Source organism: Pan paniscus, chromosome 13, assembly GCF_029289425.2.
Source record: "Pan paniscus chromosome 13, NHGRI_mPanPan1-v2.0_pri, whole genome shotgun sequence".
Taxonomy (NCBI): Eukaryota; Metazoa; Chordata; class Mammalia; order Primates; family Hominidae; genus Pan; species Pan paniscus.
In genome coordinates this window covers 91775707-91794248 of record NC_073262.2, presented here as the reverse complement: position 1 = coordinate 91794248, position 18542 = coordinate 91775707, and the positions used below count along the sequence as shown (strand labels likewise).

At 34.6% G+C, this 18542-nt stretch overlaps 1 protein-coding gene across 4 annotated transcripts in view; it reads left to right on the top strand.

Moving 5' to 3' along the window:
* COL5A2 (collagen type V alpha 2 chain) overlaps positions 1–18542 on the top strand; it is a 408468-nt gene that overhangs the window by 339501 nt on the left and 50425 nt on the right. For 3 of the 4 annotated variants that reach the window (XM_063595475.1, XM_063595474.1, XM_003825263.5), the window contains 9 exons: positions 1309–1341; positions 2691–2723; positions 4121–4174; positions 9041–9151; positions 12681–12758; positions 14686–14730; positions 15686–15739; positions 16250–16303; positions 17426–17479. In XM_063595475.1, the coding sequence (XP_063451545.1) occupies positions 1309–1341; positions 2691–2723; positions 4121–4174; positions 9041–9151; positions 12681–12758; positions 14686–14730; positions 15686–15739; positions 16250–16303; positions 17426–17479 (516 nt within the window). Of the gene's footprint in view, positions 1–960; positions 1115–1308; positions 1342–2690; positions 2724–4120; positions 4175–9040; positions 9152–12680; positions 12759–14685; positions 14731–15685; positions 15740–16249; positions 16304–17425; positions 17480–18542 lie in introns of those variants that run through there. The other variant, XM_055108869.2, reaches the window with a different exon arrangement.

Here is an 18542-nt window from a genome sequence, read left to right as displayed (position 1 = left end):
AGATAATGAGGCATTGATTAGATACTCAAAGTGCATGTAGATGGTGGAAAACTAAGAATGCCAGCACATTAACAGTGGTTATCTCCGGGGTGTTGAGTAGGATATTTAGGGTTTTTTAAAAAATATTTCTTCTATTTTCAAAATTTCCTGCTATGAACACATAGTATTTTTATAATCAGATTAAAGGATAATATATATGAAAGGAGAAATAAAATAAACTAGAACTCATTCTTCTTGTGTTTTTCTACATTTTAGAGATGTTAAATTCATATTCATCCTACACAATTGCCCGGTAAAAAGCATTATTTCTTAATATATTAATGGAAAGTAATACATTTTAAAAATTCATTGAATGCTTCCATTTGCTATGCTGAGCATGTGAAGTAGACTAAGACACAACCATGACTTTGAGGAGACCAAAATCTGTTGGAAGACAAATTTTGAAATGAAGAATACAAATTAGTAAATGATTAAGTAGAAATAGATAAAGCTACAATTCATCCAATATTATTTAATCTGTGTACCTGATATCATGCAATGAGGATTCCATTTCTGAGAAAAGTTCTAAGAATCAAAATAAATTCTATCTACATCTATTACATTTGCTATATCTATTATAAAAGCAATTATATTGACCTGACCCTATTTACTTACATGATAGTTTCTTATGTTGTTTTTGATTTTCTTAGTCAATTGATTTTTTTTCCTAGATTTTCTTCAGGTATTGAGAATCATCTGAGTGGAATTATTATTTTTTTCTTTCTTTTTATTAAAGATGAGCACATGTACTCATTTTTAATGCCCTTCCATGAGTACTAAAAAAGGGTGCTAGTAGTTCAGGAATGGCATCTGATTAGATCCTGAAAACTATGTGTCATATGATAAAAGTGTGAAAATTTGTATATATTAATTTATATTAATTTTTATGTATTACAATTTCTGGCTCTTTTTGTGTTTTCAGTCTTTCAGTAGTTTTTCCTCTGGTGCTTTGTCTTTACATCTTTTTGTTGCAACTATTTTGTGCTCTAGTCAACTCTTTGGATTTGATCTATGTGGAAACTGAAGCAAAATAGCTTTACATATTTCACACGCTGGATTTTTTTATGTCTTTCAGGTGAGCAGTAATATTTTAATGAATAATATCTGACTAAATATCCTAAAAATTGTTAACTTTCTTTTTGTAGTTTTTTGCATTTCTTACATAGAAATTCCCTGTGTTTACATGGCATATTCTAGGGTGACATGTTTTTGCCCAGCAAGCCATTATATTGTGCTAATTGAACTTTTGAATTGTTTTTAATGTCACAGGGACAAAAGGGAGAACCAGGATTAGTGCCTGTTGTAAGTATATGTATAATCATTGTTTCCTTGTACCTTAAATAAACTTAGCTTATAGTATAATTGTATATTATTGCTTATGTACATACTTTCAAAAATAAATTAGTTATTTTAAAAACAAGTTTTTAGTATAACACAAGCAAACCAGAACAGATTAGTTATTTAATACAATATTTGATATTCTGTGTTCCTGACTTTTATAGTCCCATGACTAAAGGTAGAAAGTCATTGTTTTAAAAAGTTAAATATATTACATGTGGATATACACTGATAGTTAATATTAGTACTAGTTAGTATAGTAGTTTATTATTCCACACTTCCGGAAATACATCATGCCCTGATCCTGAGCAAAATTCCCTGTTGCATAAGAATTCCTAAGACTTCTTTAAACTTGTAAATGGATCAAGAAGTATGTTACTAAACAGGATTAAAGCTCTTCAACTGTCATTCTGTCAGGTTTCATTATTTTTTATTTTTATTTTTTTGAAACAGAGTCTCGCTCTGTTACCCAGGCTGGAGTGCAGTGGCACAATCTCAGCTCACTGCAACCTCCACCTCCCAGATTCAAGTGATTCTTGTGCCTCAGCCTCCCGAGCAGCTGGGACTACAGGCAAGAGCCACCATGCCTGGCTAAATTTTGTATTTTTAGTAAAGACGGGGTTTCACCAGTTTGGCCGGGCTGGTCTTCAACTCCTGACCTCAAGTGATCCACCCACCTTGGCCTCATTCTCCTAGGTTTTAAAGGTGTTATCATCAGTCTGTCAAGACAAGAAGAATATGCATGTTGATTTATTTAGCAGTGTTTACATTCTCTATTTGCCTTTAATTGGCTTGTTTTTTTTTAACGAAGATTACCTAAAACTTAAATAATTCATATTGTTTTATTTAATTTTAAAAAGCATTTATGTGTGCTTACTATGTCTTAGGTGTTAAGTGCTTTACAAATACAAATATTTATTTATTTGTCTTCATAACTCTATGAGGGAGGTAATTACCTAATCATCACTACCATTTTACATTTAAGTTTCCACTTAAGATCCTTAAGAACAGAGAGGATAAGTAATTAGTCCAAAGTCACACATCTGGTAAAGGGTAGTGTCGGGATTTGAACCCAGGCCCCTTGGCTCCAGTGTTGGTGCTCTTTATCATTATGCCAGCACTGCCTCCCTATATTAGTTAAAACTAGATAATATCTTAAATCTTAAGGAGAGGAGGAAATGGTCATCAATTGACAACATCCATTTCTTAAAAAAATTACTGTGGTTTTTGTTGTTATTCTTATTTGTTACTATTGACTTCTCTGAATATCTGCAGAAACTTTACCTTTACAAATTTTCTTGTTTATTGTTTAGGTAACAGGCATACGTGGTCGTCCAGGACCGGCAGTAAGTAGTTTCTCCCAATATTCATGGTACTCTTGTATTCCTTGAGATACTGAAAATCTTTGCAGATATTATATCCATGAGAAGATAAAAGAATTAAACAATGATACTTGGTCTCTTAAAACATTTTGTCTTAAACCATCTTCAAGTTAGACATTGCTTTGCAGCAATGAATGGTAGATAAGGGATCATTTTATTCTGAAACTGAAGAAACATTATGTTAGTCTTGCTATTGGTTATGTAAAAGACAAAACACTTTATTGTTACATTTGTTAATTTTAGTGTGACTTTGTTCACTGAAATTAGGGCATACTTGTGTGTTGTTTGACTATGATTAATGGTAGGCTAGTTTTATCTGCTTAATAAAATTATATATTGCAGTAGAATTTGAGAAATCATACAGCAGGAGAGCATATTTATGGCTTAGTATAAAAGATTAATTTTTTCAAGTTTGGATTATCAGCAGTATTCATAACATATACACACACTTCATGTAAATGTTAAACACATCAAATCAGCTTAAAATACTAAGTCAGCTTTAATGGACTCACTCTGGTTCTTCTGAAGCCCTCACTTTTAAACGATGCTATATGTTGGGTTGAGTAAATACACAATATAATCTTCATAACTCAGTTTAAATCCTCTTTTAAAGAGAAACAAAGTCCCCCTGGCAACAGCCATTTCCCGGGGCGGGGGGGAACATTTTAAGATATCAGCACAATAACACCACTTTTGAAATATAATAATCATTTGTTATTTAAGGGAAAAGTAACTGTAATTAAGATTTGGAAATTTCTAAGTGGGTTTTAAACATACAAGGGAAGTAATGCAATATTCTAAGTAAAGTAAAAAGAAAAGATGCTTGAGTGTACATAAAGCAGTACTGTAGTAGGCTAAGAGGCTTTCCTTTCCATTGCTTTTATCAGCAACTTGAACAGTGATGAACATTTTGGGGTATCATGTACCAATTTGATTTCCTACAGTCCCTGGAATAATTGATAATTTGTATTTTGCACATTTATGTAATTTTCAAAATCAGAATTGTAAGTTTTTGTGCTCAGAGTTTAGTGGCAAAGGCTTTACCTGGGAGAAGACAGCAAATATGATCCTTAAAAATTTGCAATTACTAGTCAAGCTAATCTATTTAGCTCACTATGCTCCATGATGCCATAATGTGCACCTAGTTCTTCATAGGTCTTTAAATGTCACTGATAACATAAACAACGCTTCTAAGCGTACAGAACTTTTATATGCACATGGCTTTATTCTCTATAGTCTTCAACTGAACTGAATTAAGTGTGGTATTTCTGTTTTCCAATTTTCTTTTATCAAGTAGACTTTTAAAAATTCAATAAGAAAGTATACATTTTTGCATGCATAATCATCATTTTCTGTTTTAGGGACCTCCAGGATCACAGGGACCAAGAGGAGAGCGAGGGCCAAAAGGAAGACCTGTAAGTTGACAGGAGGGCTCCTTGTGGGGAACGTACAGCCAGTCAGTTTACACTGTGTTCTCTGAATGCAGCAAGAAGCTGGGAGCACTATTCCTCTTTCACCTCCATTAAATTTTACAAAAATACAATAATAATTGTATATTATCTTATTAGATAACACAAATGATATTTCCTTGTCCCTTATGAGGTTAAATCAAAATAAAGTAGAACTTAAGGAAGCATAGTTAACATATCATGAGTTTCACTCATGAGTAAGCAATGCCAAGAATGCACTGTTGAGATAAAACATCCAAGTTATGTGATCTGTGGTTGCCACAGGAATAACCAAGCTGGATACGGGAAAAAATTGTTAGAGGATAAAATTTTCTTTCAAGTGGTTGCACAACAAGTTTATTTCCCAGGTAGCACTCTGCCTTTTTCACTCAGCAGCCACTGCAGAGATAGCAAAGGAGTAGTTTTAAAAATCAGCAATCCCATTACTAGACAAGTGAAATACCTTTACAATAAAATAGTGACCTCAATATCTTTGAGATAAAACATGAGGATATTATATAATATATACCAGAGGTTTTCTTTTATTACCTATCTGCACAGAATACATATTGTTCTCAAGTGTTAGAGTTACAACTTTTTTTTTCTTTTTTTTTTTTTTTTTTTTTTTTTTGAGACGGAGTCTCGCTCTGTCACCCAGGCTGGAGTGCAGTGGCGTGATCTCGGCTCACTGCAAGCTCCGCCTCCCTGGTTCACGCCATTCTCCTGCCTCAGCCTCCCGAGTAGCTGGGACTACAGTTGCCCGCCACCATGCCCAGCTAATTTTTTGTATTTTTTAGTAGAGACGAGGTTTCACCGTGTTAGCCAGGATGTGATCCACCCGCCTCGGCCTCCCTACAACGTTTTTTCTTATGTATCACTTCTAAAATCTAATGTCTTTCATATACTAAATAACTGTATTCATTTGTATATTGCTCCCATTATCCCATGTTTCAATTAGAAAATTTTGTTTGTACTGTTTAATTTTTTCTCTAATGTATCTATTAAAACTCTCAGTAGATTTTTATCCTTTTAAATATATATTTATCCATATTTAAATGGGAGGATTAGAAGATAAGCAAACAGCAGACAAGTTTGAATATATAAATGAGGATAAAATATATTTTAGATCATATGCCTAGGAACTCTTGCCACTAGTTTCATTCTTGTTACTACATTATCCTTCTACTCATTTCACCTCATATATAGTGTGATGTCAGTACTTTTTCTTAAACGGGGCTGCACTATGGATGTTACTTGCAGGCATGTAGGTGCAAAGCAGTGCCCCAAGAGATTGGCCATATCTTGGGGTGTGTCCAGATTATTATATGCCCCATTCTTCACTGTGGTTGTATTGAGTTTTCTCACTAGTGTTGGTAGCTTAAACACTGCTGTAGGTCTCCAGATGTCTGTCCTAGATCTAGAAAGACAGAAATAGGTAGAAAATAACATCAGTTGGGTGGAGGATGGGTGGTCGTGACAGAAAAAAAAAAAGATTTTGCATTGGTGTATTTGTACACTGTAAGTAATTGATAACATTGGGTCCTAAGTCTAGGTAGAAGTTGTTGTAGGACCAGACTTCCAGAGTTCCTGGTTAAGATCCAAAGAATCTACTCCCCAACCCTTCTCACTTATTTTCCCTATTTGACTTTGTGATGTGGTCAATTTCCTGTCTTGGTTAGGCCTGAGACAATCAATGTGAATTGGGTATAAGTGTGTGCGCGTTGTGTGTGTGTGTTTGTGTGTGTGTGTATGAAAGAGCGAGAGAGAGAGAGGGAGAAAGGGGGGTAGATTTTTAGGAGGAATCAAGTGAGACAACCCTGGCAGATATCCAAGTAGGAAATCTGTTCCTCTCTTAATCCTAGCAAAGAACTGGTGTGATGGTAAGTGTTTAACAAATCTTTTAATGCCTGCCTACACCGATTTCAAGATATGAAATGATGTATAGCTTTGCATGAAATGATGTATATGAAATGATGGGCATGATGTAACAGAATGCCCATAGGTAGAATGTTTTGCCTCATGTCTCAAGCCTTCTGGGAGCTGCTTAGCTGGACTAAAATTATGGCTGTCACAATATCATAAATAGCATTCCCCCCGCCCCCGCCATTATATTACCATCAAACAGTACGGAAGGCTCACAATGTACAGCATGGTTTCTCACTGTTAACACTATTGATATTTTAGGCCAAATAATTCCATATGCATTGTAGGAAGTTTTGCGGCATTCCTGGTATCTACCCACTAGATGCCAGTTGAAACTGCCATCCCCCATACAATTGTGACAGTTAAAAATGTTTCTTGACATTGCCAAATCCAGGCAAAATAGCTCTGGACTGAGAACTAGTATGTCAGTAGTTCAGTATGAGATACTCCTACAAGACCTTCAGGATTAGCCAATGATTTTCATGACTGTCTCTCATCACACGTCCTCAGTTTTAAGTGTATTGTTCAGATAACTTCATAGTGACAAGCTAGCAAACTGTCAGGAGATGGACCGTCAATGATGTGCTAAGTTCTAGTTGCACATGACACTTAACCACTATTGGTATGTTTCTTGATCTGTAAAATGGGAAATATACTAGATCTTAACATCTATAACATTTATGTGTGTGTGTGTGTGTGTGTGTGTGTGTGTGTGTGTGTGTGTGTGTGTGTGTGTGTGTGTCAGAGAGAAAGAGAGAGAGAGAGAAACGAGAGAAATGAAGTTCTTTGACAGTTCCTGGTCATTCGTCTTTTCTACTTGTGGATGTTTAAACATCGCCACCTAGTGGCAACCTCAAAGTACTTTTTTATTGTAGATTACTGCGGAGATATTTGAGTATCTTGGAAATGGAAGGGAATTATAATAAATGTAACATTTACCTTAATATAAGAATAATGTAATTCAGCTCACTTGGAGATATAAAAATAGATACTTTTAATGAGCTCCCAAATTCTAATTTGCTTTTGATATTTACCGGTAAACATTCTTGTGTTCACTTAATTTTAGATAATTTTTATAGACGTTTTTATTAATTTTAATCTTAATCTGTGCAACAGTAAATTTCATAAGCTATTTAGAGGGCATTCCATGGAGGCACATAATGAATCTGAAGTCAATGAAAACAATCTTAGGATCAGACTTTGAAATACGAAGTGTTAATTACAGAAGAATGGAGAAAGTCACAATCTCTTTGGAGGACTAATGAATATTTCTCAAACTTATCTCCACTCCTGTTGACAATAAATGTAGTTTTGTGTATGTCTCTTTGGAACTCTCATTGGGAGCAGAGATTATGCATTAGTTCACTTTTTGTATATAATAATATCTGGTTATTAATTAGCAACTGAGCATTGCAAGAACAGAATCAGAGTTTTCTACACAAGGCTGTATGAATAAACCAGACTATTATTTTGTCTGTGCTGTCGTATACATATCCAGTTCATGTTACTCTCATTCATATGATCCAGGAGTCCTAGAGAACAATTGAAATCAGCCTCTGTTGTGTATAATGAAGTGTGAAGTAAATTGTTAGTAGTTTAGGAGTCAGAAAAGTTTTGATTTTTAAAAACTGAGAATAATTTTCTAAGATATCATTTTTAAATATAAGTTTTTCAGGCTAAGTATTCCACTTCTATTTAATAGATAAATTTGCTTGTTTGTCCCACTACTGCAAGAAGTAAATATGTCTATATAAATGTTTAAATATATTAAAATAATTAAATTTCTGAATAGCTATGATGCCACCCTCCCCAAAACCATCATATACAAACTGCCACCTCCGCCACCTGAGCTTGTCCTGTGTTTGCTCCCTCTGCACTATCAGCTCCTATTTGAATTGCTTACTGTGGTCCCATAGGTATTCTCATGTTTAAGCATGGGAGTTCTTTTTTTAACTATTAAACTTCATTTACCATATTTCCCTTGATCCCTGCTTATAATTATAAAAAGCATATTGCCTGATGACTTTTTGGTCCTTTCTTTTTGAAGCCTGTCAAGATTCTTTAGGGTTAAGGAGCCAGAAAATACTTAACTAGCCTTGTGGGAATGATGAGGTTAGAGGACGGAGCATTTCCAGAACTGAGGACGTGGCTGTTCCCCAAGCTGCCTTCAGAATGTGGGTTAGGAGAAGGGTGGAATTTGGCAGCTAGAAATCATTGCTCACTTCTCTGAGAACTTAGACTTGGCTGGGTCACAGTGCCTTTGCCTCTAATTTCTCAATGGTCTAGTCTTCCTCTGGGGGTGGGAAGGAAAATAAAGTGTGCCAGGCTTTAAAGTATTAAAGAGGACTGAAAGGTAACAATATAATATGCATGTATTGAGTGTCTAGTATGTACCAGGAACTATGCAAAGCATTAAACAATTAGACAGAAAATCTCTACAAACTCCAATCAAGGGATTCTTGAATTTTGGGGGGAAGGGAGAAGTTAAGCAGACGTATACATAGTTAACTGTAATCCAATGACAATCCACTGTAATTTCAGTGACAGACAAGTGAATTTATAATTGTTGATCAAATACCCTTGCACGGCAAAAACTCAATCAAATAAGGAAGTTCACTTTAGAATACTGTTGAATTGAAAATTTTAAAAATAATTATTCTAAGAATGCTGATTTCTGGGTATTTAACACACCACATAAAATTCTTACCCAGACCACATCCGAATGGTAGAAGTTCAGACCTATGCTGAAATCAGTAGTGACATGGCTGATGAAATTACTCTAAGTGGCTAGATTGCCATGTATTTTTAAAATAATAAACACTCCCTTGCCATTAAGAAGTCTGTGCCTTTAGCTTTCTACTAAGTGTATATTTGGCAGTGGGTTCTAATTTTAACTGGCTTGTTTTCCAGGGCCCTCGTGGACCTCAGGGAATTGATGGAGAACCAGGTGTTCCTGGTCAACCTGGTGCTCCAGGACCTCCTGGACATCCGTCCCACCCAGGACCCGATGGCTTGAGCAGGGTGAGTTGTGTGCATTGTTTGATGTCACGTACAGGTCAGGTTTTAAATTATTGATATGTTGTTAGGATTTTAAATTGTGTCTGTTCAGATATTGACACTTGACTGTAAGAGCAGTTAAATAAGGTCAACACTGCTATGGACAGTAGAACTAATAAACCCACAGGGAATTGTTGGAAAAATTTGAAGAAGTATTTTCTAAAGTACTGCTTCAAATTGTTTGTATTTCTCAATGTCAGCTCTAGACTCTATGTGCTTTGTTTTTTCTATTGATTCTAAAGAACCACTGCTTTCCCCCTCTTTAAATGAAATGAGAGATTTATCTGTCCTATTCTCTAGGCTCAGAATGCCAACAAAATCTGCTCCGTATCCTCCACAAGAGAGGATGACACATCCATGATGAGGGATATGAGAAGGCCATTGAGTTGACACTAAAAATGACACCTAATTATTTCTTCAATTTTAGTTTTTTTACTTGAAGTAAAGTCAAACAAAAAGCCTTTCAATACCGACTTCTTTGAATTGTTAGTGTCAGACATAGGGGATTTATAAGTACAGGCAAACCATGGAGATATTGTGGGTTCAGTTCCAAACCACCTCAATAAAGTGAAATACTGCAGTAAAGTGAGTTATGTGAATTTTTTTTTGCTTCCCAGTGCATATAAACTTATGTTTTTCCACAATATAGTCTGTTATAAAGTGTGTAATAGCATTATGTCTAAAAAACAAGGTATATTTCTTTATTAAAAATACCTTATTGTTAAAAATTGCTAATAATCATCTGACCTTTCAGCAAGCCATAATCTTTTTGCTGATGGGGTGTTTTGCTTTGATGCTGATAGTTGCTGACTAATAAGGGTGGTATTGCTGAAGCCTGGAATTGCTATGGTAATTTAAAAAATAAGACAACAATGAAGTTTGCCATATCAAAATCCTTTGTTGTCATTTCAACAATATTCACAGTATCTTCACCAGGAATAGACTGCATCTTGAGAAATGACTTTCTTTGCTCATTCATAAGAAGCAAGTCCTCATCTGTTAAAGTTTTATTATGAGATTACAGTAATTAAGCAACATCTTCAGGCTCTACTTATAATTCTAGTACTGTTGCTATTGCCATCATATCTGCAATTACTTCCCCCAATGCAGTCTTCAGCCACTAAAATTCATTCATGAAGGTTGGAATCAACTTCTTCCAAACTTCTCTTGAGGCTTATATTTTCACCAATCAATCAAGAATGTTCTTAATGGCACCTAGAATGATAAATCCTTTCCAGAAGATTCTCAATTTATTTTGAACATTATATTCTTAAGTAATAAGATTTAAAAGTTGAAATTTATTTAGATCCATGGGCTGCAAAATGGTTTTTGTATTAGCAGGCATGAAAACAACATTAATATCCTTGTATATCTCCATCAGAACTCTTATGTGACCTAGTGCATTGTCACTGAGCAGTAATATTTTGAAAGGAATCCTTTGTTTCTGAGCAATAGGTCTCAATAGTGGGCTTGAAATATTCAGTAAACAATGCTGTAAAGGCTGTAAACAGATGTGCTGTTATCCAGGCCTTGTTGTTCCATTTATAGGGTACAGGCAGAGTTGTTTTATCATAATTCCTAAGGATGCTAGGATTTCCATAATAAGAAATAAACACTGGTCTTAGCTTAAAGTCTCCAGCTGCATTAACCCCTAACAAGAGAATAAGCCTGTTCTTGGAAGCTTTGAAGCCAGGCATGGACTTTTTCTCTCTAAACATGAAAGTCCTAGATGGCATCTTCTTCCAATAGAAGGCTGTTTTGTGTACATTGAAAGTCTATTGTCGAGTGTAGCCACGTTCATCAATGATGCTAACTTGATCTTCTGGATAACTTGCTGCAGTGTCTACATCAGCATTTGCTGCTTCACTTTGCACTTTTATATTATGGAGATGGCTTCTTTCCTTTAACCTCATAAACCAACATTTTCTAGCTTCCAACTTTTCTTCTGCCACTTCCTTGCTTCTTTCAGCCTTCACAGAATTGAAGAGGGTTAGGGCCTTGCTCTAGATTCGATTTTGGGTAAGATAATGTTGTGGTTGGTTTGATCTTCTATCCAGACTACTAAACCTTTCTCCATATTAGCATTAAGGCTGTTTTACTTTCTTATTATTTGTGTGTTTACTGAAGTAGTGCTTCTAATTTTTTAAGAACTTTTCCTTTGCATTCATAAGTTGGATGACTGTTTGCTGCAAGAGGTCTAGCTTTGGCCTATCTTGGGTTTCAATATGCCTTCCTTACTAGACCATTTCTAGCTTACAATGTAAAGTGAGAGATGTGAGACTCTTTCTTCCACTTGAACATTTAGAGGCCATTGTTGGGTTATTAATTGACCTAATTTTAATGTTGTTGTGTCTCAGGGAATAAGGAGGCCCATGGAGAGGAAGGGAGATGGGGAACACCCGGTTGGTGGAACAACACACACAATATTTATCAATCAAGTTTATTGTCTTGTATGGGCATCATTCAAGGCACCTAAAACAACTACTTTAGTAACATCAAGATCACTGAACACAGATCATCATAACAGATATAATAAGAACAATAATAATATTAAAGTATTATGAGAACTACCAAAGTGTGACACAGAGTGAACACATGCTATTGCAAACATGGCACCGGTTGTCTTGCTTGGTGCAGGGTTGCCATAAGACTTGAATTTGTAATAAACATAATATTGGTAAAGCACAGTAAAATGAGGCATGCCTGTAGATTGAGACCTTAACAAGGAAACATATGAAGCCTGAATATGATTTTTGCTTTACAAAAGTTCGTACACATTTTTCTCAACAGATTGTAGAATAAATTGCCAATTTATTTATAAACAGTACACACATTCTTTCCTAACAAAATTTGGAAACTAATGTGACTACTAAAATGTATATGAACAATTTTGGTCAGTTTGATTACTAGGGTTTTTTAATTGTGAAAGAGAGTAGGTCAAACTGTTTCCAAACTTGGAACATTCAGGGATTCATTAAAAGGACTATAAAAGTGTTATCAACTTACATAAATGTAATTTAAAGTTTACTGGGCATTGAACAAAGAAAGAATATCATCCAAAAACAGTCCAAAATGGAATCTGGAATCTTTAGGACAAATGTTTTAAAGGCATCTTTTAGGCTTTGTTTAGATGTTTGGCATCTCTAACTGTGGGAAGAAATCAGTTAAAGAGACTTAAACCCGCAATCAATTAGACTGGCTAGTGCTTATCAGAACAATCCATGCTTTTATCAAGTATCAGACATTTGCCCTGTTTCAGAAACTGCTCTGGAGCAACATACTTATAAAATACTCTGGGAAAGAATGGTCAATCAAAAGCACAAACAATCAAAGCAACTTAAGTCTTTTTCCAGGCTTTAAAGTCAAGCACTTAGAATGATTCTCAGAAGAGTCATTCTATAAGAATTCTAGAGAGTGTACATTTATCCATATGAAAAGGATGTTGATGTGTGTCTTTTACTGTAGAAATAATGTCAACATATCGCTTTTACAGCCGTTTTCAGCTCAAATGGCTGGGTTGGATGAAAAATCTGGACTTGGGAGTCAAGTAGGACTAATGCCTGGCTCTGTGGTAAGCATAAATTTTACTGATCATTGAAGTACTTCAGTGAAAAAAATTATTTTAAAAAGAGAATCTAGAGTTAACTAGTCAAAGAATAACATGCATCTTCTTAAACACAGTCGTACATTCATTCATTCATTCATTTAATTAACTTATTTACTCTACTGTATGCCAGTTAAAAGCCCAGTGTGTTTCATTCATAATTATGCAAAGTGCTGACATTAATAAAGGTCTATCTGTACATTTTATTTAATATTGGAAGAAAATAAAGGAGTTTAAGACATACAACCACAGCCACAATAATAAAACCTAAACCTTTATAAATAAAAAGCAGAACTATTTTATGGTGCTCTTAGAAACAGTGGTTTGGTAAAATTTTGAAATGAGATGGTTTGCTATTTTCATTTTTATTATTTTCTACTTAATATCCTCTGGCTGCCTTATTCCAACAGCTCTATGGTTTCCTGGCTGAGTCTTCTCAATATTCTTACCTTCTTTTGAATTTCTTCAACATCAGAAAGACTCCCATTTTTTTCCTGGATATTTGGAGCAATACAATTTTATTGAATAAATTAACACTTTTAAAACCAACTCTCCCATGTTTTATTGCTCATAGCATAGTTCAAAATAATTCCAAGTTAATAGCATTTCAGGCAATAAGAAGTGCAAAATCAGACCTCATAGATAACCACCCCTTCTATCCATCCTTAAAGCCAGCGTTGTGAGCATTTTAAATATTATTTGTATATTTTTAAAGTTACTAGTAATATGGCATCATTTAGTGATTCTTTTGGGAATTTTTTTTGAGTTGCATGTTTTTATCCATTTGGAGTTTAAATTACATATGTGTTGTTTTTTTTAAAGTGGAGCTTTTCTTACTATATGTTCCATTCAAAATAAAAAATTAAAATCTTGCCATAATAATAAATTTGATTTTGGCCAGGCGCGGTGGCTCACGCCTGTTCTCCCAGCACTTTGGGAGGCCGTGGCAGACGGATCACAAGGTCAGGAGATTGAGACCATTCTGGCTAACTCGATGAAACCCCGTCCCTCCTAAAAAAAAAAAAAAAAAAATACAAAACAATTAGCCGGGCATGGTGGCAGGCGCCTGTAGTCCCAGCTACTTGGGAGGCTGAGGCGTGAACCCGGGAGGTGGAGCTTGCAGTGAGCCCAGGTCGCGCCACTGCACTCCAGCCTGGGTGACAGAGGGAGACTCCATCTAAAAAAAAATCCAAAAAGAATAAATTTGATTTTAATTTATTTTACTTTTTAAAGTATGATATTTAAAAAATAGTAATATACATATAATAATAAATGTTCTAAAATCGCATTTTTGTTTTCTTCCTTTTGTTATGCCTCAGTGGAACGATTTCATGTTTAAATGAGGAAAGCCTGTGTGGATAGTTTCAATCTATGTTGTGAAAGAAAGAAATCACCCAGGAAACTCAGTGCCCCAGATCGTTTTCAACTCACATTTAATATAATCTAGTCATTATTGTTGATGTTTCATAAACCTTTAATTCAACTTATTTATCTAAGTTATAAGAATTATCTGCTGTGAATCTGAAGAATTAAATAGGAAGTTTGAGAACTAACTTATGTCTGCCAAGATTTTTCTTTATTCGGATGTTCTTACTTAACAGAACCATCCATTAAACATGCAAGTGTTCTTGTTCTAAAGACATTGGGTGTGTACAGACATATGGCTCATTTCTCTTTATAACACTGAAGTTATGTATAAAATCATCCCAAATGTTGTCCAAGCTTTAATCTCCTTGAATTTAGCTGCCTTCCAAATGAGTACAGATGGAGAATGTCATCATCCCCCTTTGTCAAACTTCACTTTTCCAGATTCTAGAGATGATTCAACATTTTTGAAATATTTGACCTAATTGTCATGAGTACTTTGCAACGTTTCTCCTCATTTGTTTTTAAGGGTCCTGTTGGCCCAAGGGGACCACAGGGTTTACAAGGACAGCAAGTAAGTCTCTTTATAATTAATTACATGCTGTAAGAAAAACATACACACACACATATATTACATAAGGTCTCTGTGACATGACTGCTTTTGGCTGGTTTTAAAATTTTATATTGTAATGCTCACTTCAAACAGGATATATTAAATAGTTTTTATTTAGAAATATATGCCACATGTCTTTGCAAAGTTTATTGGGATAAATTTTTATCATCTGATTTCTTTATGTGACTGACCTTCGATAACAAAATTACATGCCTTTGCATCTGAAGTAAGAAATTCATTATGTTATGTCATGAAAATGTTCACAATTGGTTATATGCCAACTCTGAAGCTATGAAATCAGATCATAGGAGGCAATCCCCGTGTGGTATTATTAGAAATAAGAATCAAGATGTTTGTTCCATGGGATCTTTAGGAAGAACATAATACAATATGCTTTTAAAATGCCTATCAGATGCCAGTAAAATAGTGATGTAGAACTATTTTTATTTATTATAGCAATTTAACAGGCATCAGGAAATAATATTTTAAAAGAAAGAATGAAAATAACCTTTAGTTCAGTCAAGGTTATCACATTGTCATTATCATGTGTGTGGAGTTTTACTTCAAGCTATCAGTGACTAGAAAATGTGGTTGATGATGGTGATGATGATGATGTTGATGAGGAGAACTACCATTGATGGAGCACTCACACACTCTGTGCCAGCACTATTCTAGGTTCTTAACATACATTAATTACTTCAGCAGCCATAACAGCCTAATAAAGTAAGTACCAATATTATTCTGATTTTACACATTAGGAAACAGTTACAGACAGATTAAGTAACTTGCCCAAAGTCACACAGCTGGAAGATGGCAGAGCCAACTGTCTAAACAATTACACTGTATATTGACAGAGTACAGGGTTTAATATTCTATTTTTCCTTGGTTTGTATATATACTTTGTTCTCAACTGTAGGGTGGTGCAGGACCTACAGGACCTCCTGGTGAACCTGGTGATCCTGGACCAATGGTAAATGTCAAGTAAGCATGTAGACCCAGTTACATTTGGGTCCACCATTATAATGATGTCAAATATTGAGTTATTTATCTTCCCAGGTCCTCCCTAATGTAGGAAGAAATAACAATCCAGTTTGGGAGTCCTGTTCTATGAACTGTTCTTAAGCTATATGTTTCTCATAGCAGAATATTTAAATTCAAAGACTATTTAAATTTATTTATTTAAATTTAAATTTAAAAATTCAAAGAATATTTACATTCAAAGATTATGATCATTAGACAGTGCTGAGCGATTTGCTTTTGTGCAATTATACTTCTTTTCTTGTTGAGCACATGATCTGGGGATGCAACATAAAATTCAAAACTTTAATAAAACTATTTTCTCTGTCTCAACAATATTTATCATTTTCATTTGTTTCAATAATAGTTTGACATTTCATTTGTCTCAATAATGTTTTGAATTGTATTACTGGCAAGTAAAGGTAAATATTCTTTTTTTCCTTTTGTTTTGTTCTGTTATTAGGGTCCAATTGGTTCACGTGGACCAGAGGGCCCTGCTGGTAAACCTGGGGAAGATGTAAGCTACCTTTCCTCATTTTCCATTCAGGTTTTGAAGAGGCGAAGGGGTTAAAATGTTAACAAGAATGTTCTGTATTAATTTCCATTACATTTCCCCACCCTTTTAGCTTGCATTAAATTCAATGTAAACAGGAGCACTCAGAATGGAATTTTACAAATATCTAAAAGGGCTCTTAATTTGCGTAGTATTATGTTATTAGGTACTACTGCCTCTTCCTGAATTCCCTGGGTTTTTGTTAAGATTTCTCCATTAGATGCTAGGCTTGTTGTCACAGTAGCAACAACTTTTCCTAGTGGAACCACTGAAATTACCTGAAAGAAAAAATATGTTGCTCTGATGGCAATACATCATTATGAGGTCTTATTTAAAAGGAATTTTTAAAACGTGTTAGTAGTATAGTGCCAATATGGCTCCCCAATGATGAAAAAATGATTTCTTCAATTGGATTTTTAATTAAAGTTAAGACCCAACTCCAGATTTTAACATTAAGAACATGTAATCAGAGAACAGTGTGCAATAGCAGACTTACATTTCTAGATTCTTAGTTGTACCAAAGTTGAGGATCAAATTATGGGTAGGCCATTAATTTCTATATGATACTAAACCAAGTATTAATCAATATTTTCTCTTTATGAGTCATAAGATTTATTTAAACAGGTTACATTGAATTTGGCCATAGAGCACATATTTCTGGTAGTCTTTTCTTTTTAACCACAGGAAAGAAATGGAAAGTAGTATTTTAAGAAGCAATACTTTAATTCAGTGTCATGTGATCATATAGAATTCTATAGTATATATCCTATAGCATACATGTATGTTTATGTGTATAAATTTTGATGTTCATAAAATAGTGAGCTACATCAGACCAAGAAAATTTTCAACAATTTATTCTTCTGGGTAAATTAATGAAAGCCACAGACTAACTTGATAGAATGGAGTACTATCAGGAATATAAGGAATAGAGCCTATTTTTACTTTATTTTTTGCACTGTTTAGAGAATTGTACATTAGCTTTCTAAAGAAAACTGTTTTATTAGTAATTTATTTATCATTTAGTTTCAGAGAAGAACCTTTTAATCACTTTTGCCTTCCCAATCTCCTACATTTTTTTCCATAAAGGGTGAACCTGGCAGAAATGGAAATCCTGGTGAAGTGGGATTTGCAGGATCTCCGGTAAGTTTATACTCAACATAAAGGCAAACTTTAAAAAATAAAGAACATTGAATTAAATCACAATTCTCTGTATGCACATGTATCAGGCACTAAGTAAATGGAGACAAACAGCATTGTTTGTTTCCGTAAAAATGTAAAATGTCACAGGACGTTTTGCCAGAGTGATTGTTAACTCCAGTTGTCTGCTTTGCGTTGGCACCATAAATAAGCCTTCTGGAGCTAGAGAAGTATATTGAACATAACATGAATGCTCTCCAAACTGAGTTTCAAATCCTCAGAAAATTCAGAAAAAAATAGTTTTTTTTTTTTCATAAAATGAGTTACCAGCTTGACCTGTTTACAATTCACACTTCAATCCTATTTTAGCTCTTTAAAATCTTTTTAATATTTTTACTTTATATTGTCACATATGTCTAAATAATAGCTTGAAGAAAAGCTTGTTGCCTTGTTTTTTATCAACTAGAGACAGTAAATTATGGATGGGATGCTTCTTTGGCTGCTCCCCAAACCCTAATTTTGGCTGAAATTCTTGATTAATGTTCTGGGTCCTAAAATCATGACAATTTACACTGATTTCCAGCTCTCCTAACATAGCTGTTTTCTTCCCCTTTGGCTCCCTAAAAGAATAGACTCCTGGCAACTACTCCACCAGAATCCAAGACCTGGCCTCTTTGCCGTTCTCTGAACCCACCTGTCTCTTGTCACTCAAATTGCTTTGCTAGGCCCCCTTCTAGAATGTGTTACACTGGCCATGGGGAAAATTAGAGTATGATAAGCAAGCAAAAGTCCTCCTCAAACATTCCTACTTCTTGGGTTTCTCCTGCTCAACAGCCCCTAAACATTCACTCTCCCATTTATTATATTTCCTATAATTTCCTTATGTTTCTGCCACTCAATACAATCAACAGTACCACATTACTTTCTGTTTACTTTCTGAAAATTGATGAGGTTCAATGCTAGGAAATGTTTTAAACAAATGAATGCTCCCTTATCTTTTAAGGGAAATTTGCAAGGCTCAAAGGATTATTTGGTTGCAAATATAAACCAATTTCCCAACTCCCTG